The 26,415-nt window shown below is 38.4% G+C and overlaps 1 protein-coding gene across 1 annotated transcript in view; it reads left to right on the forward strand.

Moving 5' to 3' along the window:
- Positions 1–26,415, forward strand: part of CPQ (carboxypeptidase Q) — a 516,880-nt gene that overhangs the window by 107,646 nt on the left and 382,819 nt on the right. The window contains exon 2 of the mRNA XM_012467968.2: positions 15,409–15,873. Within this exon, the coding sequence (XP_012323391.1) occupies positions 15,441–15,873 (433 nt within the window). The 5' untranslated portion in view covers positions 15,409–15,440. The remainder of the gene's footprint in view (positions 1–15,408; positions 15,874–26,415) is intronic.

Consider the following 26,415-nt stretch of genomic DNA (forward strand, 5'->3'; position numbering starts at 1 on the left):
GCGATTGGAGTGACCTGAAGATGGGCTTTTCGTCTTTCCAGTAAGACATCGGGAAATAAATCACAAGAATCAAGATAAGCTGTAGTACCTTTGATTTCCCTTTGTCCTCCTCCCAAGCCGTTTCTGGCACTCCATAGAGGAAACCAGTTCTCCTTTTCTCTTTTACTTCTGTAGTGTGCACCTGGGCTTCAAGTATCATTTTTTTAAAAGCTCATCCTCCTCATCCTTTAAATTATACACCTACTCTCTTTTTAACAATTAGTCTTTGGACATAGAAGTTGCTGGTGAAGAAAAATCCCTTTCAGCTGGTTCAGCTGGTTATCCATGCTTCTTCTTTTTTAAACGGACTCTCTGTTGCCCAGGCGGGAGTGCAGTGGCGCAATCTCAGCTCACTGCTGTCACCGCTTCCCAGGTTCAAGCGATCTCCTGCCTCAGCTTCCCGAATAGCTGGGATTACAGGCACGTACCACCACATCTGGCTAATTTTTTGTATTTTTAGTAGAGACAGGATTTCACGTGTTGGGCAGGCTGGTATCAAACTCCTGACCTCAGGTGATCCACCCACCTTGGCCTCCCAAAGTGCTGGGATACCAGGCATGAACCACCGTGCCCGCCCCCCGGCTTCTTTATATTAATTCCTTCCTCCTTTCTCACCTCCAGCCTGGGATGTAGTTTCCACCATGGTATTTATTCCACACTCCAAATTCATCTCTCTCCAAGTGTCTTCCTAATTCCTTTTTTTAAAGTTACCTTTTAATTTCCTGCTGTCAAACATCTGCTATATCATCTTGCTTCCACCACTTCCTAGAAAACTTGTTTTATGAGTGTTCTTTCTCCTCAGTATAATTTTCCTGGCTGTGGCCTTATGTAGTGCTACAATAGTTTTATTTCACGTTGACTGATTAAGCACTTTGAATAATTGTTTTAGCTTCATTATGGCTAATCTATTTGGCTTAACACTTTTTTTTTTCAATTTTGATTAATGTCTGACCATTGGGACAGAGAGGAATCAGCACATTAATTTCCCCTTGACACCATGGAGAGCTGCTCTTTTTCCTGTGCAAGAGCCCGAAGCAACAGATGCTCTGTGTTCCTATTGCAGGGGAGAGCACACACTGTTACAAATAAGTATGTGTGTGTTCTCAGTCCGTGTTTGCTAATGGTGCTATGTGGCAGCCATTTCATAGCAGAGAGCAAATGTTAGGATTTAGGGAAAATTGTACCAGCATATCAGATTTTGAAACAGAATGGTGAATTTTTGTTGAGTTAACATTGTATAGCTAGATGGTGTTTTCTTTCTAAGCTCATGAAACTTAACAGCTGTTTAGTGAAGCAGTATTTTCATATATGTCTGTTTGACAGGTTTAATAGCAAATTTTGCAGTAAGTGACTTGCTGAACAGGCCTTCCTGGCTTGGGCTGTAACAAGAACTGTATTTGCAGCAAGATTCATCGAGGGTCTTTCTGCTTTTGTGTTTATGGGATGGGAAAGCCTGGCTAAAGCGAGGAAAACCGAAAGGCATGATCCAAAGGAAATTACTAATATCTCCACCAGCGTGTTCCTCAGAACTTATTATTAAGTAGTTTAGGGGAAGATAACATGGGGAAAACATGCTGCTTAGCAATAAAAACACATGATACAGTCAGCTTACTGTAATCCTTTATTGCTTAATGGTAATTAAATCTATATATCTCCAGCTTTATAGTTTTCTGCAGCAGAATCTCTGAAAGTCTTCTGCATTTCATCTGATTCAAGGAAGCCTATATTCTCTCCCCTGCCTCTGGAACGGCTGCCATGCCTTGTAATAGCTTTTTAATATTGCCAGATAGAAGACAAATGCTGACTGGTTTTATTGGCAGAAATAAAGCACTTCCTATTACTCTTATGTTGGGGGGATCCAAGTCTTGGGAAACTAGCACTTTATGAGGTTAGAATCCCATTTTCTTTCTTCCCTTTTTTCAATTCTCTCAGATCATAGGACCTCAGAATCACTCGTTCCTAGGGCTATCCACTTTGTATTTGGTTCCTAAGTGCATTTTTCACGATTATTTGTGCTTCTATTTATTGCATGTGCTTAGTTATGACTGCTGATTGTGGGTGTGTGAATATGTGACAGAATCACAGGTCATAGACCCCTGTTCTCCAGGGCAGCCACCCTCATGGTTAGCCCAGTATCTTCAGCTAACAAAAGGACCAAAAGCTCATATCCTCTTTGGATTTCAGTACAGATTTTGCAAGCCATGAATACAAAATTTGTCTAGAGTTCATAGTACATTCTGTTTCCTGTTTTTTTTTTTGTTTGATACAGGGTCTGGCTCTGTTGCCCATGCTGTGGCAATGCAGTGGCGTGATCTCAGCTTAGTGCAGCCTTTGCCTCCTGGGCTCAAATGATCCTCACACCTCAGCCTCCAGAGTAGTGGGAACTATAGGCATGTGCCACCATGTCTGGCTAAGTTTTTGGATTTTTTGCAGGGGTAGAGATGGGGTTTCACCATTGTTTCTTAAGCAGCATGTAAGGGAGCTTCATATTTATTTGTCTCAGTCCCGCCGTGATGCAGGTCAAAAGCAAGTTACATTCAGCTAGCTGTAAGACAAAGATGTCTCCTTTTGAACAGTAAGAATTTAGGCTTTGTTATTTTATACTCTTAGGCAACTTGAAAGGGGTAAAAGAAAGGTGGAAAAAAGAATAGTAAAAAGTAAGTCCAGTTAATTTTCTAAGAAGGCAAACTAAAATCTTCTCACTTGTGAACGGTAAGATGTCAGGGACACAAAATGAGTTAGCCCATGTTGCTGGGATGCGGAGGGGATAGCAGAGAAGTGGCCACATGATGTATGAGAGTGTGGCCAGTGGGAGAATGGCCATACTTTATTCAGGATGTCGTGTTCCGTAGCAGAGACATTTGAAATGAAGCTTCCTTATCATAGCTCTTAGGAAAAATGATGGCAAAACTATTGGATATAGGTGAATTCTAGTCCACTATGGTAGGAAAGGTGAGCCTAGAATGATCTTTTTTACTTATTTACAGTCTGATTCTAACAAGTAGATATAGTTCTTGTACACTACTATGTGATTATATCCAGAAATATAAATGTTATTATATATTTTTTTAATGTTTAAACTTTTAAAAAATCAGATAGGTAGGACTTCCTCTTTCTTTTTTTTTTTTAAATACTATAGAAGTGCAGAAATAATACCGAAAGAGTCTATTGTGCCCTTTACCTAGTTTCCCCAATGGAACATCTCTACAACTCTAGTAGAATGTCAAAACCAGGAAATTGCCATTGGTACAATCTATAGACTTTAGGCTTCAGCAGCTGTTTCTAGGTGAGACTTCCTAAGGATTTCAAACTCTATGGCTTTTTTCTTTTTTAAGCAAGTAGAACTGAGGGTGCAGTGGAAACAGAGGGTCATGTCTGGTCTCTCCCTTTTTTTTCTGTATTGTCCTTTTATCCCCCATCATGTGAAAAATAGATACTAGAAAACTCATATCAAAAAGTACAGTCTGAATGCTTACTTTGCAAGGTAGTATGTTAGTTGCCCAGGAGGACATGAATGACCATAAGAAGAAATGGTTTTCTGTTTTTGAATTATTTTGTTTGCCCAGAAAGATTCAGCTCAAGACAGTACCTATTTACTAAGCATGTGGGCTGTATTCAGCACTGTTCTTTGGGTTATAAAGAGAGAACTATTCTTTAGTATAGAATGTACATTCACTTCTCCTCCCTAATATATGCCTGGTGTTTGAGCCTTTCAAAACTAATTCAGGTATTGCCTCCTATATTTCCTGCCTATGTTCACATACTACTACTTTTAGTAGGCATGAGTGCCTACTAACTGTAGGTTCAATACTAGATCCCAGGAGTTCAAACATGGATTCTACACATTCCCTACCCACAATGAGTTCACAGTTCAGTGGGAGAGAGAGACATTTATGAAGGAAAATGCGGTAGAGTGTTATCAGAGGTATAAGTAGAGGTATGAGTAGGGTATATCTTGAAGGCTTTGGGGTTTGAACAGAGGAGGAAAAAAATGAACATCTTTTGAAGAAACATAACTGTCATAACAAAGAGAACATATGGGAGAAGAGGAGGCTGGACACAGGGAGATCAGTTAAGAGATTATTTTGGTAGTTCATGTTGAAGTAAGATGATTGAAACCAAGGTAGAGAGGAAGACCTAGGGGAAGGGATGGGTTTGGGGGCTACTTAGGAGCTAGATTTAATAGCACTTACTGATTAACTGACAATAGTGTTGAAAAGAGAGTGAGGTATCCAAAATGGTGCCAGATGATGGGATCGTGGAAATGCCATGTGTCAAGAGTGAGAGTATGGGAGAAGAGCAGACTCTGGAGGAAAACTCATGAGAGGGGTGCAGATGTACTGAGTTTGAGGTATCTGTGGGATGTCCAAACTGAGAGAGCTCATTAACTTTTAGATGAGCTCAAATGATAGATAATGCCTTGGTACGAATGACTTTGCCAGTTAGAGCATGTAGAAGGACAATAAGGTCAAGGAGAAAGCCTTAGGAATCACTAAAACTTAAAGGACTGATGGGGGAAGGGACCCTGCGGAAGACATTGAGAAGGATAGCAGAGTGAAAGGAAGAAGAGTGTTTGGAAAAGGAGAGGCAGTCAACAATGTAAAAGGTCTTAGATGTCAGGTATGATAGAAATTGAAATGTTTCCATTGGACTTAGGCACAGAGGACATCCTTATTGACTCTTGTGAGTTCCATTTCAGCTGACTGGTTGCAGGAGACAGCAAAACAGTACATCAAGTAATGATTTTTAACTATGAAACAATTAAGAGTTTGGTATAAGATGATTTAGTTAAGTGCTAACATGGAGTGTACAGTAAAGTGTAATTGATATAAATTATTTAAGAAAATCCATAATAAAATGTTAGAGCAGAAATGCAACCCCATTTTTACATATAAAAAGAGATTTCAAATAAATTGTCCAAGGTCATGCATCTAAAGAGGGACAGCCAGGACCAGGTCCCAGGTCTGTTTACTCCCTTTATAAAAGAAACTTGTGGATAGACTGTAGTTTAAAGGAGTAAATGAATGTCTGGTGCTGGAAAAGTGATTGTTAAAATGATGAATCAGAGTTGTACACTTCTATTGTGAAATATAACTACTTGTTAGATGAATTTATTCACTTATTCTGTAAATATTTATTAACAGATATTGTGCTATTTGTTTAGTATGCAAAGACAGATAAACTCATTCATTGTAGAGAACATGCTTGGCGAATTTTATAAAAGTAAAATATTGTTGCCATTAAGTGATGTAGTCCAGCAGGGTGACAGACACAAAAATGGTAGCATACAATGTGCTATTGAAAAAGCAAGAAGTAGTTCTGCCTAGGATTTGGAGTCTAGTGAGCTGGATCTTGTATCATGATTGTGATTTCTCCAAATGGCGAAAGGATTAAAGGGAACTTTCAACAAAGGGAACAATATGAGCAAAATCAGAGTAGTATAAAGAACATCTGTAACTTCACAGACTGGTAAACAGCCTGGTGGGGATATGATATAGGTAGGGAAACAACAAAGAATTATTGTGAAGACTAGAAAAGTATTAGTTTGTTTGTGCTACTATAACAAAATACCTGAGACTGGGTAATTTACAAAGAACACAGTTTTTTTTCTCACAGTTCTGGAGTCTGGGAAGTTTAAGATCAAGGCACCAGAATTCGGTGTCTGATGAGGGTTGCTCTCAGCCTCCAAGGAGGGGATGAATGCTACATCCTCATACATGGAAGGGACAGAAGAGCAAGAGAGTGTTCCCTTCAACTTCTAGCCTGTTTATAAGGGTGTTAATCCCATGCATGCAAAGCCCTCATGACTTAGTCACCTCCCAAAGGCCACACCTCTTAATACTGTTGCAGGGGGTTAAATTTCAACATGGGCCAGGCATGGTGGCTCACGCCTATAATCCCAACACTTTAGGAGGCTGAGGTGGGGCAGATCACCTGAGGTCAGGAGTTCGAGACCAGCCTGGCCAACATGGTGAAACCCCGTCTCTACTAAAAATAGAAAAATTAGCCGGGCATGTAGGTGCATATCTGTAATCGTGGCTACTCAGGGGGCTGGGACAGGAGAATCACTTGAACCCGGGAGGCAGAGGTTGCAGTGAGCCGAGACTGCGCCATTGCACTTCAGCCTGGGTGACAGAGCAAGACTCAGTCTCAAAAAAGAAAAAAAAAAAGTTTCAACATGAATTTTGGAGGGGATACCATCTCAAACTATAGCAAAATTCATAACCATAATACTGAACAGTAAATAGTGGGGAAACAGATGTTTTAAGCCAAAGTGTCCTTTGATTTGGGCTTAAAATAAATCTGGTGGCAATGTGGAAGATGAGTTGGAAAGGGACGTCTATTTAAGGCAGTGATATGTATGTAGAAGTGTTTCAAATGAGTGATAATGAGGTTGTGAGCCAGGAAAGTGATGGTAAGAATGAAGAGGAGGGAAGTTAGTCAAGAAAGAATTTGAAGGCAGAATTACAGGCAGGGTTTGCCAAGTGTTCACGTGTTCTTTCTGAGGGAAAAAGAATCCAGGGCCGGACACAGTGGCTCATGCCTGTAATCCTAGCACTTTGAGAGGCCAAGGCGGGTGGATCACAAAGTCAGGAGTTTAAGACAAGCTTGACCAACATGGTGAAACTCTGTCTCTACTAAAAATACAAAAATTAGCCAGGCGTGGTGGCATGCACCTGTAATCCCAGCTACTCAGGAGGCTGAGGTAGGAGAGTCGCTTGAACCCAGGAGGCAGAGGTTGTTGTGAGCCGAGATTGCACCATTGCACTCTAGCCTGGGTGACAGAGAAAGACTCTTTCTCAAAAAAAAAAAGAAAAAAAAAATCCAAAATAAAAAACACAGTCATTTCTAACTTGTTGACTAGGGTGGGGAATAAAGGAAGAGCAAGTTTGGAAAGGAAGATTCTGAGTTTGGTGTTGGATATTTAGAATTTCAGGTACTTTGGGAAATCTAGGTAGGCCATACATGAGATCCTAACTACAGCATAGTCATAGGCCTTTCTTATGGTGTTAAGTAGTATAAACAATATATTTAATTATAGATCTCCAAGAAGCACTTAAAAGTAGTATATCAGTTGGAAATGTATTCAGATACATGGAACAGAAAATCTAAGTGGCTAAAACAAATAGAGTTTATCTTCCCCACATATAGGAAAGTTGGTGATGCTGGTATTGGTTGAGCTGCTCAGTGATGGCAAGACCAGTTCTCTGGGACTTGCCATCATGCTTATAAATAGCTGATGCAGCTCTAGAAACATGACTACTTTCTTGTCATATGCTTCTGTTTGGGTCTCTTTGGGTAGAACTGGATCACGGGACCTCCTCTGGCCAGAAGGTTGGCAGGAAGAGTGGGAAGAAAATTGTTGAATTTACTTAAATACGTACTTTCCCATCATATTAGACACAATTCCTCTTTTTAAAAAACAAATTATTTGTAATGCCTCCTTTATTATCCTGAAATAAACATCATAGACAATCTGCTTATGTATATTTTTAAATAAATATATTATCCTAACTGTAATATAAAGAAACAATTAAAGGAAAGTAGTTTATAATTATTTCAAAATGTGAATTCTAAGACATGACTGCACTAGAAGACATAATGAAGAAGTCAGATTCTTGCATGGGTATGACAGCAACATATGCGTATGATACAAGGGTGTGGTAATGGTGTTTCCAGAACCACAGGCAGCATATTCGTTGGTGTTAAAACGAATCCTGAAAGGATGACCAATTTTTGGTAAAATTTTGCATAAAACACAGCATAGTCTTCTCTTGATATACAAGATAGTTGTTTCTTGAAAGAGTCCACTGGCATCCAAACTGTGCAACAACAATTTTGTATCACATACACAATAGAGTTATGTTCAAGGCCAAGGTAATAAGTTTTTCACATTTAGAAAAGCTATATGGAATGTAGGAGAGTTCTTAGTACACAGATTGTCCCCTACATAGCTGTATGTCTAGTGTCCCTGACCCCTGCCAACTAGTTACCAATAGAATCTTGAAACCATTGTGACTAGTAAAAGCACTCCGCCCACATATTCAAAATGGCCCCTAGGGGCAGCATCTTCCATATTGAGAACAACTGACTTAGATTAATGGGACTGGACACTTTATACTCCAAACAAAATGGAGCTTGGTTAGCAAGGAAAAGGGGGAATGGATATTGAATAGAGAATTAAGTGTCTACCAATAGTAGGAACTGGGTTTTGCTTATGTTTGTATCTTTTCCTAAATTCTTACGGAATTCCTTGCATATAGTGAGTTCTAATAAGCTTTCTTGAATGATTGAATGGCTAATTGGAATGTAAGCTATGGGAAATGGAAACCCAGAATTATGTGAGCTTTGAATCTAATAAAGGCAAAAATCTTCCTTAAGATGCTTAAAGGGCTAACACCTTAAATCCAGGAATGTTATCTGAAGTTGGGAAGTGAACTTTGGTGTGCCAGTGTCTGTGCTAGGATTTAGCACTTCTGTTCTTTCTATCTACTATACACTCCAAGCTGAAGACTGAGGGTTAAATTTATATCAGTGAATCCTGTTCAGGAATGGAGGGTTTAGGGGAAATATTTAAGTTTCATGTAAGTAGTATATTCAATCTTTAGAAGAAAAGATACCTGGCACAATAAAAGATCAATAAAAATCTCAGACTTTAAATCTTACTCCCTCTGTCTTTTAGCACATTCTCTTTCCACTGTGTTCTCTTCCACTTGTGTTTGTCTGTTCACTCTGGCATTTTTATCATAGCCTGAGACATTTTCAAATGATAATTTTTTAGGAGAAATATTTAGAAATAGAAGCAAAGGGCTTTGTTTTGTTTCCTCAAAATATAAACCTATTATTAGAATATAATTCATGGTATGAGAAATGTAGGTTTTGCTTGAGTTTGCTTCCAGATTTAAGCAGCAAAGAAAGAAAATGACATTATAAAGAATTTTATCTCTTTTTTGTGAAAAAGATAATCTGTAACTATGGATTGTGAAGACAATATATGAAAATCAAATCTTTTTCAAACAGTGCTCCAGAGTTGCCTTTGAATATATAATGCCTGAATTCAAAAGCATGATACAGCATGGGGTTTTTAAAAAAATAGTTGTTTAACATTTTGAAGGGTATAACATTTGATAGTTTCATACTTTGAATTCAAGTAAGGGAACAATAACTTCAACCTTTTGTGTATAAGAATAAAGAACACTAAAAAATGTGCAGTTTAAGTTTAGACATTTCAAATAGTCCTCTAATTACTTGAGAGAGCGCTAGAGTTTTTTTTTTGTCAATTAGTTTAGTAGTATTTTAGGGATTTTAAATGGAAGAAAATCTTGAGTGTTTTTGTAAATGAATTGCATCTTTTTTAGGCACAGATGACTTTCACAGCATTATTTTCATCCCCATGGCAGTTTTACAATATGTGGCCTATGGAGAAAATGGCAAGTAGGTAGATGATGAGTAGGGGAAAATGGTGGAAGGTGCAGCAACAGTAGGAAAGAAGTATTCCCCAAGGCTTGCCTGAAAACATCTACTTTGTGAAGCTCCAAAATTTATGGAGCAAAATGCCCTAGAGTGCTGCAGTAGGAGACACAATTTACCACCCCCTCATGCAGCCAGGAGAAGGAAGGAAGGATGAGAGGGAGAAAGGGAAGGGGAAAGGGGAGTAAGGAAAATTCCTCTAATCTTCACTACCCCCTGTCTCCTTAGCACAGAGAATTCACCCATTGCCACCTCAATTCTGGTAGTCCCTCTAGAAAGGGTACCATTTCCTCTTCTCTGCCTGCTGAGCCACTTCCTAAGGCTGCCTTCAGATGTTATATCTTCTCTGTGGCTTTTCAGCATTCCTTTTCTTCTTTTTGTTCTCATGGTACTCTGGGTATGAGAATGTTTGAGTATAGTAGATATATATATATGTGTGTGTGTGTATATATGTGTATATATATAATAGTTATTTGCCTCTGAGACTGCATTTGGGTATTCCTCATTCAGTTTCTATTTCATGTAAATGCATACAGTTTCCTGTAAAAAACACAATTTGTAATCCTCCAGGAAGTCTGTGTCAGTCAGTCAAATTACCTGGTTGATTATAGTTTCTGGTATATCTGCTGCCTGGGAATCAAAACACAGGTCTTGATTAACTTTCTACAAAGCAAGGATATGGACTAGGGATCACTAAGGTCTCCTATATCTCCACAATGGTGTCATTATATGATTCTAATCCATCACTAGAAATGTATTGTGAAATAGTTAATTAATGTTTGCAGACTGCTTAGAGAACTTTTAATGAGAAATAGATATTTGTGGTTAGTGCTAATAAACAAATGTCTTATGAACCCTTTTTTTTGTAACAACCACACATTGGAAAAAATGTACTTTTAAGAATAAATAGCAATCTGGTGAAATTTGTTTACTACTTAACAAAATTTAGCTTTTAAAAACAAGGATCAGTATAGTGGCTTTAGAAACCAGGACTCTGTGCATGTAAATACTTGTAATAAAGGAAAGCAGCAGCAGTGTATAGTTTTCATAATTTTTCAAAATATTTTAAATATGATAGCAACTTTTTACTCTTACAGCTTAGCCGTGAAGGAGGCAAGGCCAGCAATCTTATACCCTAGGGAAGCTAAGATTTAGAGAAATTAAAAACTCATTTATTTCTTAAATAAAAATGTATTGAGTGCCTATATTTGAGTATAACAAATGAAGGTGGAGTGATAATTTACCCTACTTGACTTTGATAGTAGGGAAGACAGATTTATAAACAAACATATTATCTGATAACATAGGTAATTATGGTAGAAGCACAGAAGATGGTGCAGATAACTCTGAGATGGTGTTTAGTGAGCCTTTACAGAAGAGGTGGTTTTTAAATCATTTTCATTAAAGAATAAGTGGAGGCATTTGCCAGATGAAGGGGAGGAGGTAAGCAGAAGGATCTTGAAATTAAAAGAGAATGAACATATGTAAAGACCCAGAGTTATGAAAGAGCCTGCACATTTGAAGAACTGCATGAAGTTCAGTGCAGCTATAGCATTCTCATGCAATGTAAATATGAACACAAATATGCAATTTAAATTTTTCTAATAGTTGTATTACAAAATAAAAAGAGACAGGTAAAATCAATGATGACACATTTTATTTAACCCAGTATATCTGAAATATTTATGTTTTTTCAACTTCAGTTTTTAAAATCAAATCAGGTGAATATTTTACACTTATAAAACATTTCAGTTTGTCTTCTTTCTTTTCTGTTCTTTCTTCTTCTTCTTCTTCTTTTTTTTTAGAGACGGGATCTCACTATATTGCCCAGGCTGGTCTTCCTGCCTCGGTCTCCCAAAGTGCTGGGATTACAGGCATGAGCCACTGCTCTCAGTCTAAAACATATCAATTTGGACTAGACATATTTCAAGGGTTCAATATATATAAGCTTAGCAAAGTATGTGTGTGTATGTATGTGTCAGAGAGAGAAAGAGAATGAGAATGAAAATATGTATGCTCTAGATGGAGAGGAGGATAGATAAGGTTGGAGTAGTTGTTGAAGTCATATTTTTAAAGGCTTTGCATGCTGGCTTATTTTAGAATGTTTTCTTATAATTTAGTAGTTTATGATTGTGCTTCTCATATTATCTGTGGTGAAGGAACAGTTTTGAAAACTTTGAATTTGTTATAGACTAATGCTTTTGCAAAATAACAAATTAGAAAAGTGAAATTAAAAAGACATACAAAGAGAAGCACTGTTTTTTAATCATTAAATTTGACAGATGTTGTCGTAGTTTATTTTGTGCTGCTATAACAGAATACCACAGACTGGATAGTTTATAACTAACGGAAATTTATTGGTTTATAATTCTAGAGGCTAGAAAGTCCAAGATTGAGGGGCCACATCTGGTGAGGGCCTTTTAGCTGCATCAAAACTTTGTAAAAGGCATTACATGGTGGAAGGGCAAGAGAGGGAGAGAGAAAAGCAAGAGGGGGTAAATTCACTCCTGTGATAAAGAAATCATTCCCTCAATAATGGCATTTGTCTATTCATGAGAGCAAGCCATCATGATCTAAACACCTCTTAAAAGTCCCATCTTTCAAGACCATTACAATAGCAATTAAATTTCAACATGAATTTGGAGTGACAAAGGTTAAACCCATAGTATTCCCCCGTCATGTTTTTCTTACATAAAAAACACATTTATTTCATCCTAATAGCTCCAAAGTCTTAATTCCAGCACCAACTCAAAAGTCCTAAGCCCAAAGTCTTATCTAAATCCTATACAAGTAAGATGCAACACGATTCATTCTGAGACAAACTCCCCTCTAGTTGTGAGCCTGTGAAATTATTTATCTATTTCCACAATACAATGATAGGTATAGCATAGACATTCCCATTCCAAAATAGATAAATAGGCAAGAAAGGGATAACTGGTTCTAAGTAAGTCCAAAACACAACAGGGCCAACAACAGTAAATCTTAAGGCTCAGAAATAATTTTCTTTGCCTCCATGCTGCCCTGTTTTCTATACACACTAGGGCAGGGGTCGGGCCCCCAAGGATTTGGAGATCCCTGCACCTACGGCTTTGCTTGATGGTTGGAGTCTCACGCTTACAGCTCTCCTGGGTTGGCTTTGCATGCTGGTGTCTCTACAGTTCAGGAGTCTCAGGGGCGGTTCTCCCCCTGCAGCTTCACTAGACATTGTTTTAGTGGGGACTCTCTGTGGCAGCTCTGCCCCTGCAGTAGATTTCTACCTGAATTTCCAGTCTGTCTGATACATTATTTAAAATATAGGTGAAGGTAGCCATGTCTCCACAGCTTGTGAACTCTGTGTACCTGCAGAATTGGCACCGTGTGGACACCACCAAGACTTACTGCTTGTGCACTCAGAAGCAGAAGCCTTAGCTGCACATGTGCCTGCTCAAGCCATGGCTGGAGCCGCTTAAGGGCACTGCACCAGAATGTGGGGAACAGATATTTGGGGAGGTGCAGGGCAGTGAATTCTGAGGTCCCCTAGATGCCTCTTTGGAAACTTTGCCCTCAAGATTCTAGCTTTCCTCAGAGATCCCTGAAGTGCTTCTGGGGTCATTTTCTCATTGTCTTGATGAATAGCACCTGGCTCTTTTCTATCTATACAAATCTTTAGCAAATGGTTCCTTGGCCATACCCTTTCTTTGCACTCCTAAACACACATTTTTATTCTTTATTTGGCCAGGCTATGAATTTTCATAATTTTTATGTTCTGTTTCTTTTTAAATTATAAATTCTATCTTTAAATTATTTCCTCTCACATTCTATTATATACATTTAAAAGAAGCCACATAGCTCCTTCAGTATTTTGCTTAGAAATTTCTTCTATCAGATAATCTAGTTTATCACTCTTAAATTCTGCCTTCTGTTAAAGCCCTCAGGCATGGATACACTTCAGCCAAGTTCTTTGCCCGTTAATAACAAAGATGGCCTCTACTACAGTTTCCAATACATTGGTCTTCATTTTCATCTGAGACTTCATCAGAATTGCCTGTACTGTCCATATTTCTGTCAGTGTTCTGGTCTTGAATCTCTAAGAAGAATTACTCAAGTAATCGCTAAGAAGTTCCAGACTTTCTCTTAGCTTATCCCTTCTTCTGAGCCCTTCCCGGAATTGCCCTTAATACTCCATTCATTGTAATCTCGGCGTTTTCTAGTCTGCTCTTCCAAATTCTTCTGGCCTCTCCCCATTACTCAATTTCAAATCCGCTTCCACATTTTTTAGTTATTTGTTATAGTAACCCACCTCTCTGGTACCAATTTTTTTTTTGTGTGTGTGTGTGTGTGTGTGTGTGTGTGTGTTACTTTAACAGAATACTACAGAGTAATTTATAAAGAATGAAAGTTTATTGGCTCATGGTTCTGGAGGCTAGACAGTCCAAGATAGAGGGGCCATATTTAGTGTGGGTCTTCTTGCCACACCATAACATGGCAGAAGGTATCACACAGAAGAAGGGTAAAGAGGGGATGAGAGAGATCAAAGGAGGTACAAACCCCCTCCTGCAATAACGACATTAACTTATTCATGAAGGTAGAGCCCTCATGCCCTGAATACCTTTTGAATGTCCGACCTTATAATACCGTCACAAAAGCAATTACATTTCAAAGTGAGTTTTGGAGGTGACAAACATTCAAATTATAGCAGACATACAGTTTATATAAAAGTATCTAAACCAGTGCTAGCCAATAGAACTTTCAGTCATGATAGGAATGTTCTGTTTATGCTGCTCAATATTATAGCCTTAGCCACATGTAGCTATTGAGTACTTGAAATGTGGCTATTGTGACTGAGAAAATTAATCCTTAGTTTGATTTAATTTTAGTTAATTTAAATTGAAGTGACCATATGAGACAATTGATTACTATATTGGACAGCACTGAATACATTTACTCTTAATCTCTGTATTTACCTGTCGTGTATTACTGAAAAACAGTTTGTGGACTGGCATTGACCCACAAACCATGCTTTGAGTAGCACTGTTTAAAACATGGACTCTAGAGCTAGAGAGCGTTTGTGTGTCTTTGGCAAATTGCTTAATCTCTTGGTGCCCCAGTTTCCTCATTTGTAAAATAAAGGTAATAATAAACTACCTCATAGAGTTGTTGTGAGGATTAAAGCACTAATGAATGTGGCATACTTAACACGAGGTCTGACACGTAGCATGTACTATATAAATATTTCCTGTTATTGTTATTATATTTATTATGTAGGTGGTGGATATCAAACAGTCAAATGGTAACAAAACCCAGTCTTTTGATTAATTGTCTGCTTTTTGCAGTAGTTTAGCCTTCATTTTAAAAATATACCACATTTTCTGGCATATAGTGGCTTTTAATAAGTATCTTTTGAACATAAGCATAAAGTACTCTTCAAGTACAGATGAAGAAGCAATTATTTTTCTGAAGGGGGGATTAGTAAAAGTATTGAGAAAAGATGACAGCTGAGAGGGCCTCAGTGGGTAAGTCTGACAGGCAAAGAGGAGAAAACACATCTGGCAGAGGGAGCATGGACACCCATTTGGATTATACTCTATTTAGGAGACCATACAGCAGATAACACTGTCTTAGCTCTATCACTCCTACCACCACTTCTTTCTCTCCTTCCCAGCTCTTTTCTTGATTTATCCTTTTAGCATATTTTAAACAGGATTAATAGGTAACATGTGATTCTACAGATTTAAGGAAGGTCAATCATTGCCTGTTTACTTATCCATTCCTTGGAGTTGTGGTGCCTGATTTGATGGTGGATGTTGGGCAGAGGTTGAGAAGAGAAGGGGAATGCTGCTTGAAAAGCAATCCCTGGGTTATGGACAGATAGCTGTGAGATTCTTTTCCCCTAAAACATAATGTTTCTTATTTATGTAGATTATCATAACAAGAACACCAACTGGAAAAAAATGAAGTTCCTTATCTTCGCATATTTTGGTGTTGTTCACCTTTTATCCCTGTGCTCTGGCAAACCTGTATACAAGAATGGCATCTCTAAGAGAACTTTTCAAGAAATAAAAGAAGAAATAGCTAGCTATGGAGATATTGCTAAAGCAATCATCAACCTTGCTGTTTATGGTAAAGCCCAGAACAGATCCTATGAGCGATTGGCACTTCTGGTTGATACTGTTGGACCCAGACTGAGTGGCTCCAAGAACCTAGAAAAAGCCATCCAAATTATGTACCAAAACCTACAGCAAGATGGGCTGGAGAATGTTCACCTGGAGCCAGTGAGAATACCCCACTGGGAGAGGGGAGAAGAATCAGCTGTGATGCTGGAGCCAAGAACTCATAAGATAGCCATGCTGGGTCTTGGCAGCAGCATTGGGACTCCTCCAGAAGGTACTGTCTTTTCATGTTTGATTTGTATTTTATAAAACTAATGTCAATTGGTGTAATTGAGTATGATATGCATGATTCGTATATTATAATTTGGATAATTTCCTATTCCTTTGGCTTAATGAGTTCTCTACCCTTTTTTGTCCTCCCAGTTTTTACTTCTGTTTCTTTTCTGAAAGAAAACTGATCATGTTGGATCACTTTTTAAATGTGGGATCCATAGCCACTGGTCAATGACACTTATCAGCCGTATCAGTCTGTAATTACTATCTAGTGAAGCATTAGCATCCTTCTGTAGAGATTGAAATATATGTAAACAGGTTACAAAAACTATGACTTCTTCCAAGTGGTCTCAGTGTGAATAATTTCTTATAATTAATGAAATAGAGAATACAACTTTGTATTCTGAATTGATTTAATTATTTTTATAGAACCTGAGGCTTCTAATGCAAGGAATTATCCAAGATTGAGTTCTACCTTTACTTATAAGCACCCTGGGTCAGCTTTATCAGATAATAGACAGTAAATGCCCAGATCGGGGATGTATAACCAGTCATCAGGGAGCTATCAGTTCGCCTTGAATGTATCCTTGGGCTAATTTCCGGTGGCAGAAGAACGAATTTCTGTTCTTTTGACTTTCTTGAATGCCAAGCAAAAGGCCCAGTGAAGAAGTAGATTGTCAGTTTAAAACATTATTTATCGAAATATAATTCACATACTACAATGTTCACTCATTTAGAATGTACAAGTGATTTTTAGTGTATTCACAGAGTTGTGCAGCCACCACATTCTAACTGTAGAACATTTTCGTCACCACAAAAAGAAACTCTGTGACCATTTGCTGTCATTCTCCAGTCTACCTATATCCCAGCCCTAGGAAACCAATAATCTGCTTTCTGTCTTTATGAATTTACTTATTCTGGGCATTTTACATGAATAATATACTATGTGGTCTTTCCTGAATGTTTTTTTTTCATGTAGCATACTGTTTTCCAGGTTCATCTATGTTGTAGCATGTTTTGATATTCAATTCTTTTTATTGCTGAATAATATTCCATTTTATGGATGTATCACATTTTATTTATCCATTCATCAGTTGATGGACATTGAGATTGTTTTCACCTTTTAGATATTATGAATAGTGCTGCTATAAATATGCAATCACAAGGTTTTCATGTAAATATTTGTTTTCATTTCTCTTGGATATATACCCAGAGGTAGAATTGCTGAGTCATATACCAGCTTTATGTTTAATTTTATGAGGTATTGCCAAACTGTTTTGTGACTGCACAGTTTTATGTTCCCACTGACAATATAGGATAATGTTTCCATATACTTGCCAACACTTGTTATTATCTGTCTTCTTGGTTATAGCTATTCTAGTGGGCGTAGAGTGGTATCTCATTGTGATTTTGATTTGCATTTCCCTAATGACAAGTGATGTTGAGCATCCTTTCATGTTGTTACTCGCCATCCGTTTATCTTCTTTGGAGAAATGTGTATTCAAATTCATTGCCCTGTTTTTAATTGGACTATTAGTTTTTTTATTATAGAGTTTCAAAAGCTTTTTTATGTATTGTGTATACAAGTCCCTTTTCATATATTTGATTTACTAATATTCTCTCCCATTCTGAGGATTGTCTTTCCTCTTTCTTGATGGTAATATTTGCTACAGAAATATTCAAGTTTTGATTTAGTCCAACTAATTTATTTTATTTCTTTTGTTGCCTGTGCTTTTGGTGTCATAGCAAACCATTGTCTACACCATGGTCACAAACATTTACTACTGTATTTTCTTCTAAGAATTTTATGGCTGCCATTCTTACATTTATATCTGTGAATTAATTGCATTAGTTTCTGTATATGGTATAAGATAAGGCTTCGGCTTTCTTTTTTTAAATGTGGTCATTCAGTTGTCTCAGCTTCATTTGTTGGAAAGGCTATTCTTTCTCCTTTAATTGGGTGCATTACATTAATTGATTTTCAGATGTTAAACCTTGCATTACTAGGATAAATCCCACTTGATTATGATACATAATCTTTTTTACATGGTGTTTAATTCAGTTTGGTAGTATTTTGCTTAGAATTTTGTGTTTATATTCTTAGGGATATTGGCTTGTAGTTTCACTTTGCTGTAATGTTTTTTTTTTTTTTTTTTTTTTTTTGTATCAGGGTAAGACTGGCCTTATGAAATCAGTGGCAAAACATCACCTCATTTTCCATTCTTTGGAAGAGATTACAAATGACTGATGTTAATTCTTTAAATTTCTGGTAGAATTCACCAGTGAGGCCATCTTATTCAGGCTTTTCTTTGTGGGAAGATTTTTAATTATTAATTCAATTTCTTTACTTGCCTAATCAGATTTTTAGTTTCTTCTTGAGTCAGTTTTAGTAGTTTGTGTCTTTTGAGAAATGTATCTGTTTTAGCTAAGTCACTGTAATTTGTTGGTATACGGTTATTTATAGTATTTCTTATTTTTTTTTATGTTTGTAAGGATAGGGGTCTAAATCACTGCTGTCACTTGCTTTCAGACAGAAAAAATTGTTTAGTTTTTTTCTAGCAGCAAATTCTCTATGCCTTTATGCATCTTTATCTATTTAACCTTCAGTTTTGAAAGATAGTTTTAGTGGACGTGAAATTCTTGGTTGACAGGTTTGTTTTTCTTTTCTTTTCTTTTACTTTCAGCAGTTTGAATACATCATCCATCCGATGGCCTTCTGATGTTTTCTTTTCTTTTCTTTTCTTTTTTTTTTGAGAAGGAGTTTCACTTTTGTTGCCCAGGCTGGAGTGCAATGGCATGATCTCAGCTCACTGTAGACTCCACTTCCCTGTTTCAAGTGATTCTCCTGCCTCAGCCTCTCAAGTATCTGGGATTACAGGCATGCACCACCATGACCAGCTAATATTTGTATTTTTAGTAGAGATGGATTTTCACCATGTTGGCCAGGCTGGTCTCGAACTCCTGACCTCAAGTGATCTGCCTGCCTAGGCTTCCCAAAGTGCCAGGATTACAGGCCTGAGCCACCATGTCCAGTTTGGACTCCATTGTTTTTGATGAGATGTCAGCTGTTACTGTTTTGGAGGTTTCCTTGTATGTGATGAGTCATGTCTTCTTTATTGCTTTCAAGATTTTCTTTCCATTTTTGGTTTTGATTATTTTGACTCTAATGTATCTAGGTATGTATATCTTTATTCTCATCTTATTTGGAGGTTGTTGATTTTCTTGCATATAGATTTAAGTTTTTCATCAAATTTGAGAAGTTTTCAGCTATTATTTCTACAATTTTTTTTCTTCCTTTTTTTCTTTTTCTTCTCCTTCTGGTACTTCCATTTACAGTGTATTGGTGATTTAATAATGTCCCACATTTCTCTTAGGATTTGCTCATTTTTCTTTATTCTCTTTTTTCTTTGTTCTTTAGATTGTATAACCTCTATCAATTATCATCAAGCTTACAGATTCTTTCTTCTATTAGCTTAAAGCTACTATGGAGCCTTTATACTGAATTTGTCTTTTTAGTTATTATGCTTTTAAACTCCAGAACTTCTCTTTGGTCTTTTAAAAAAATAATTTTTGTGTCTTTATTGATATTCTTCATTTGATGAGATGTTGTCGTCATATCTGTATTTAGTTCTTTAAGTATGGTTTCTTTTAGTTCTTTGAATATTTTAGTAATAGCTGCTTTGAAGTGTTTGCTATATCCTACATCTGGGCCCCTTAAAAGACAATTTCTACTGCCTACTTCTTGTTTTCTTGTGTATGGGTTATACTTTATTGTATCTTTTTATGCCATAGTTTTAAAAACAGAAAACCTGAATATTTTAAATAATATTTTTGGCAACTCTGGATACTGATTCTTCTTCCTCCCTTTCCCCCATCCATTACTTGGTCATTCATTTGTTTAATTGCTTGACCATACTAACTCTGTAATGTCTTTTTCTCCTACAGTATTCAGCTTCTGATGTTCCTCTTTAGGTTGTTTTTATTTTTTCTTATTTTTTTTCTTTTAGTTGGGTGCCCTATGAGTTACCTGTAGGTCTGCATAAGCCACTTATTGGTCAAAGGTTATACTTAGGTTCCTTTAGCCAGTTATAGTTTTACTCTTTGCCATTGGATATTTGTGTGGCTTAGAGTCTGTTATTACAACTTGAGGAGTTTATTTTTTACCCCAACTTTGGCCAAGGCCAAATGCTTTGGAAGTTCCCTTTCTAATCACTTCTGAGAGGGTGCAGCCTTGGGCCTGCACACAGCCTTCCAGATTACTAGAATGCAAGTAATTTTATTTTTAAGCATGGCTTAATAGTATTTTCTCCAGGGTCAGAATAGCTTAGTTTTTAGCTAGTGTTTGCTCAGAGCTTATACTTAAACACCTTGAGTGAGTGAGGCTTCTGTCCTTTGTTGATGGATCTGAGTGCAGCTTGGGAAATGTTTTCAAGTCTGACCTGTGTGTTGTTTTAAGTAGGTATAACCTAGGACATGTGTGTAGCTTTTCAACCCCTGGGGTTTACTGGGATCCCAGGAAGGCCCTTCTTGGTTGTTTCTTTCCTTGGTTCTTTCTGTTAAAGCCATGGTGGTTCTAACATTTTGCTTGTTGCTAGCAGTATCATGAAGCTACCAGCACTCTCTTAATTGTTCTTTGCCAAGCTCTCCATTATTTTCAGCAACACCCTTAGGCAGGGAATCTTCTGTTCTCTGCACTAGATAAAGTCACTAACATCAATAAGAACTGTGGAGCTCTTCATCCTTATGGCTTCTGTCTTCCCCTGGGAGAGTCTTCATGCTACTGTGTGGGAGCTAGATGCAGTGATGGTGGCATCACTGCCCAGTTTCACCCAGAGTGATATCCCTAGTGGATGATAAGAAGGGAGGAGGTAGCTCTCAACCTTGTTGGTTAGCAGCTTCTAGTGTGGGATCACTGCCTATGAGTGAACTGAGAAAGGGGTGATCAGAATCTCAGTATTCTTGATGACTACACTTAAGGTGGAGAGTGGAAACTCCATGAGCAGGACTTAGGTAGAGGAATGGCGCCTCAGTCTTCTTGGCCTTTTTTGACTAGAGCAGAGGTTCTTCCACAAGGTAATGGAGTTGGAGAATGAGAAACACTGGTAGCCTGTCCTTCCAAAGGTGAAACCATAGCCCTAAACTGATAATTGGGTAATGAGAAAGCTCTCATGTTCTTGTCTGCACTTGCTCAGAAATAGAGTACCTGTAGTAGAGTTTCCATAACATGGAGCTGGGGGTGAGAGAGAAAAGCAGGTCATGGCCCAGATGCCACAGACTCTAACTTGTTCTTGTCAAGACTTCATAAATTTTCTATTTTATTTTATTTTATTTTTATTGCTTTTTAGGTTTTGGGTACATGTGAATAACATGCAAGATTGTTGCATAGGTACACACATGGCAGTGTGATTTGCTGCCTTCCTCCCCTTCACCTATATCTGGCATTTCTCCCCATGCTATCTCTCCCCAATTCCCCACCCCTCGCTGTCCCTCCCCTATTTCCCCCTGACAGACCCCAGTGTGCGATGCTCCCCTCCCTGTGTCCATGTGTTCTCGTTGTTCAACACCCACCTATGAGTGAGAACATGTGGTGTTTGATTTTGTGTTCTTGTGTCAGTTTGCTGAGAATGATGGTTTCCAGGTTCATCCATGTCCCTACAAAGGACACAAACTCATCGTTTTTGATGACTGCATAATATTCCATGGTGTATATGTGCCACATTTTCCCTGTCCAGTCTATCATCAATGGGCATTTGGGTTGGTTCCAGGTCTTTGCTATTGTGAACAGTGCTGCAATAAACATTCGTGTGCATGTGTCCTTATAGTAGAACGATTTATAATCCTTTGGATATATACCCAGCAATGGGATTGCTGGGTCAAATGGAATTTCTATTTCTAGGTCCTTGAGGAATTGCCACACTGTCTTCCACAATGGTTGAACTAATTTACACTCCCACCAACGGACTTTGTAAATTTTCTTGAATGAATGTTGTCCTTTGCTGTATGCCTTTAGGACAGTTTTGAGAGACATTAAATTATTTTTAAAAATAATTTTCCCATTAAATATTTTGTGGGGTGAAGATCTGCTTAATTACTCATGCTGCCATTCTAGAAGAGTCCCTGGGATAGTAAGTTTTGATCTCTGTACGGGTGCATGAATGGGTGGTAGAATTTCCCAAGGTATTAGGGAGCTCCTTAGGTTGGGTTCTATAGTGTTAGTCAGGGGTTTTCTTCAGTTTCCTTCTGTTAAATGCTTATCTATGTTAGACATCAACTTAAATCCTTCTTTTTAAGCTCTCTCAATTGTCCAATTATCCGAAAAGGATTAGCAGTTTTTTTCCAGATGAGAAAACCAGACTCCAAGAGGTTATGTAGTCTACCAAGGGTCGCACAACTGGTAAGGGGCCATGTTCAGACACGAAAAACTGTCAAACTCCAGAGTTTGTGCTTTTAGTCATTAGACTATGTTGCCTCACATACAAATATTTTAATGTTGTTTTCATTTATAAGATAACTATTTTTAACCATCTAGCTGAAGGAGATCTGTTTCAAAAGCTGTTGATACCTGTGCTGTGACAGCAGAATATATTTGTTTCTGCATGTTTTTTTAAAGAAAGTTCTCTTATTCCCATTTCTTTCTCATAGGCATTTCTCGTTCTATAGCTGGGCCTCTTCTTTGCTGGCTATCTGCCTGGTATTGAACACTAAGCCAAGTTACTGATTGCTCCTGAGACCTTCAAAACCCAGGGGATGTGAATTTTACTCACCAGAATCTATTCTGGTTTTCCAGGTTCCACTTTCAGCCCACCCCTCATTCCATGGGGCTCTTAAAGTAGATAAACAGTTGTCTGGCAACTGGACTATTTTAAGCTCTGAAGAGACTGGAGGGTTAGGCTGGACCAGGTGTGGAAAATTCCCACAGAGATAGTGCAAAGTTGGCAGAGTGGTGCAGAGCTCATCTTCTAGCCTCTCAGGAAACCTGTTTTCTCACTTTGGCTCACCACTAACTAGTTGTGTGACCTTGGTTTTATTAGACTCTCATTTAATCATCATGGCCTTGATTTTGTGACCTGTGAAATGAGAGATGGTTGGAATTTTGAATCTTTAAGGTCTCCTCTAGATTGGAAAGGGTAATTTTTATGAGAATCCATAAGGGGTCACTGGAGCTAGAATTCACAAGAGCTGGATTCTGCCAAGTATATGTGATGGAGTTGGATTCCTTGTTTAACCAGATTTTTAAACTTTTTAATTCTAGACTTGAGTATTACAGTATGTATGTTAGTTTATCCATGTGGCATATGGCAGGATTGAGAGCTCTGTGAGTTATCTGTAGAAGGTTTGAAGAAGGCAGATATACAAGCAGGCCAAGTCCAAAGAGACACAAGACAAAACTTACAAGAAAGGAGAAAGTACAATCTCCAATCAATCATGAGATAACATAGCAGATATCAGATTTGAATAGACCAAGTAAAAATGAGAATCAGCAGTCACATCTGGGACAGGCTGACATATGGATAAGAAAGAGGAACTTGGGCAGACTATGTGATTCTTTCCCAGCAGATGTAATACTGGGTCTTCATGGTTTGTGGTCTCTGAGCCCAACACAGCAGGTCATTGAGTATTTATTAATCTTCGGTGGAGACTGACATTTCTACTGAGATACAGGGCTTTGCCAAAATTTTAGGATTGTATGTTTTTATCATGTTTTAGTGTATGTTTTGTTATGTTTGTATTTCATATTACATTATGTTTTATTGTATGTTTTATATTAGTTAGAGGGCTCCTGGAAGCCTGGACTAAGTCTTAGCCATTTCTGTATTCTCAACATCTAGCATCATACTCAGTAAATAGTAGTTACTCACTCAATGTTTGAGGAACAGTGGATTTTTAAGGTAGTTCTTTCCTTGGGGTATTATTCACTTGTACTAAAATAAAGCCTTCTTCCACATTGTATTAGTCTGTTCTCATGCTGCTATGAAGAAATACCTGAGATTGGATAATTTGTCGACAAAAGAGGTTTAATTGACTCACAGTTCTGCATGGCTGGGGAGGCCTCAGGAAACTTACAATCATGGCAGAAGGCAATTCTTCACAGGGCAGAAGGAAGGAGATTGAGTGCTGAGCAAAGGGGAAAAACCCCTTATCCTTAGAAAACCATCTTGTGAGAATTCACTCACTATTATGAGAACAGCATAGGGGTAACCACCCCCATAATGCAATTACTTCCCACTGAGTCCCTGGCTAAGATTTGGGTGGGGACACAGCCAAACCATATACATACTGAATGATGATGCTGTTGAGTCATCATTATTTACTCAGAATTTTCCTGATTATAAAATTAATACTTGCTTATTATAACAGCCAAACTATATACATACTGAATGATGATGCTGTTGAGTCATTATTTACTCAGAATTTTCCTGATTATAAAATTAATACTTGCTTATTATAGAAAGCATGTACATAAATATAAAAATAATAAAAATCATCTGTATTCATCCATTTTCACACTGCTTATAAAGACATACCCAAGACTGGGCAATTTACAAAGCAGAGAGTTTTATTATAGTTCCACTTGCCTTGGGAAGCCTCACAATCATGGCAGAAGGTGAAAGGCACATCTCACATGGTGTCAGATAAGAGATGAGAGATTGTGCAGGGAACTCCTCTTTTTAAAACCATGAGATCTTGTGAGACTTATTCACTATCATGAGAACAGCATGGGAAATACCTGCCCCCATGATTCAGTTGCCTCCCACTGGGTCCCTCCCACAACATGTGGAAATTCAGAATGAGAGTCGGGTTGGGACACAGTCAAACCATGTCATTCTGACTCAGCCCCTCCCAAATCTCATATCCTCACATTTCAAAACCAATCATGCCTTTCCAACAGTCAGCCAAAAATTTAATTCATTTCAGCATTAGCTCACAAGTCCACAGTCTAAAGTCTTATCGAAGACAAGGCAAGTCCCATCCGCCTATGAGCCTGTAAAATCAAAAGCAAGCTAGTTACTTTCTAGATACAATGGGAGTACAGGCATTGGATAAATACAGCCATTTCAAATGGGAGGAATTGGCCAAAACAAAAGGGCTACAGGCCTCATGCAAGTCTGAAACCCAGCAGGGCAGTCAAATCTTAAAGCTCCAAAATGACCTCCTTTAACTCCATGTCTCACGTTCAGGTCAAGCTGATGCAAAAAGTCGGTTGCTGTGGTCTTGAGCAGCTGTGTCCCTCCAGGCTGCTTTCATGGGCTGGTGTTGAGTGTCTGCAGTTTTTTCAGGCACATGGTGCAAGCTGTCAGTTGATCTGTCATTCTGGGATCTGGAGGATGGTGCCCCTCTTCTCATAGCTCCACTAGGTGGTGCCACGGTACAGACTCTGTGTGGGGGCTCTGACGTCACATTTCGCTGCCGCACTGCCCTAGTGGAGATTCTCCATGAGAGCCCTGCCCCTCCAGAAAACATCTGCCTGGATATCCAGGTATTTCCGTACATCCTCTGAAATCTAAGTGGAGGTCCCAAACCCCAGTTCTTTACTCCTGTGCACTGGCAAGTTCAACACCACATGGAAACTGTCGAGGCTTGAGGCTCGCACCCTCTGAAGCCATGGTTCAAACTCTACATTGGCCTCTTTTAGCCACAACTGGAGTGACTGGGACGTAGGACACCAAGTCCCTAGACAGCACACAGCATGAGGACCCTGGGCCCAACCCACGAAACCGCTTTTTACTTGTAGGCCTTCAGGCCTGTGATGGGAAGGGCTGCCTTGAAGACCTCTAACATGTCATGGAGGCATTTTTTTCATTGTCTTGGGGATTAATATTCTGCTCCTCATTAACATTCAGCTCCTCATTATTTATGCAAATTTCTGCAGCCAGCTTGGATTTCTCCTCAGAAAATAGGATTTTCTTTTCTATCACATTGTCAGGCTGCAAATTTTCCAAACTTTTAAGCTATGCTTCCCTTATAAAACTGAATGCATTTAACAGCACCCAAGTCACCTCTTGAATGCTTTGCTGCTTAGAAATTTCTTCCACCAGATACCCTAAATCATCTCTCTCAAGTTCAAAGTTCCACAAATCTCAAGGGCAGGGGCAAAATGCCACCAGTCTCTTTGCTAAAACATAGCAAGAGTCACCTTTGCTCCAACAAGTTCCTCATCTTCATCTGAGACCATCTCAGCCTGCACTTCATTGTCCATATTATTATCAACATTTTGGTTAAAGCCATTCAACAAGTCTCTACTTTCCCACGTTTTCCTGTCTTCTTCTGAGCCCTGCATACTGTTCCAACCTCTGCCTGTTACCCAGTTCCAAAGTTGCTTCCACATTTTTGGATATCTTTTCAGCAGCACCTCACTCTACTGGTACCAATTTACTGTATTATTCCATTTTTCATGCTGCTGATAAAGACATATCAAAGACTGGACAATTTACAAAAGAAAGAGGTTTACTAGACTTACAGTTCCACATGGCTGGGGGATGCCTCACAATCATGGTGGAAGGTAAAAGGCATGTCTCACATTGTGGCAGACAAGAGAAGAGAG

The sequence above is a fragment of the Aotus nancymaae genome, unplaced genomic scaffold (assembly GCF_030222135.1).
Source record: "Aotus nancymaae isolate 86718 unplaced genomic scaffold, 86718_ANA_hifiasm-v0.15.2.pri h1tg000036l, whole genome shotgun sequence".
NCBI classification, from domain to species: domain Eukaryota; kingdom Metazoa; phylum Chordata; class Mammalia; order Primates; family Aotidae; genus Aotus; species Aotus nancymaae.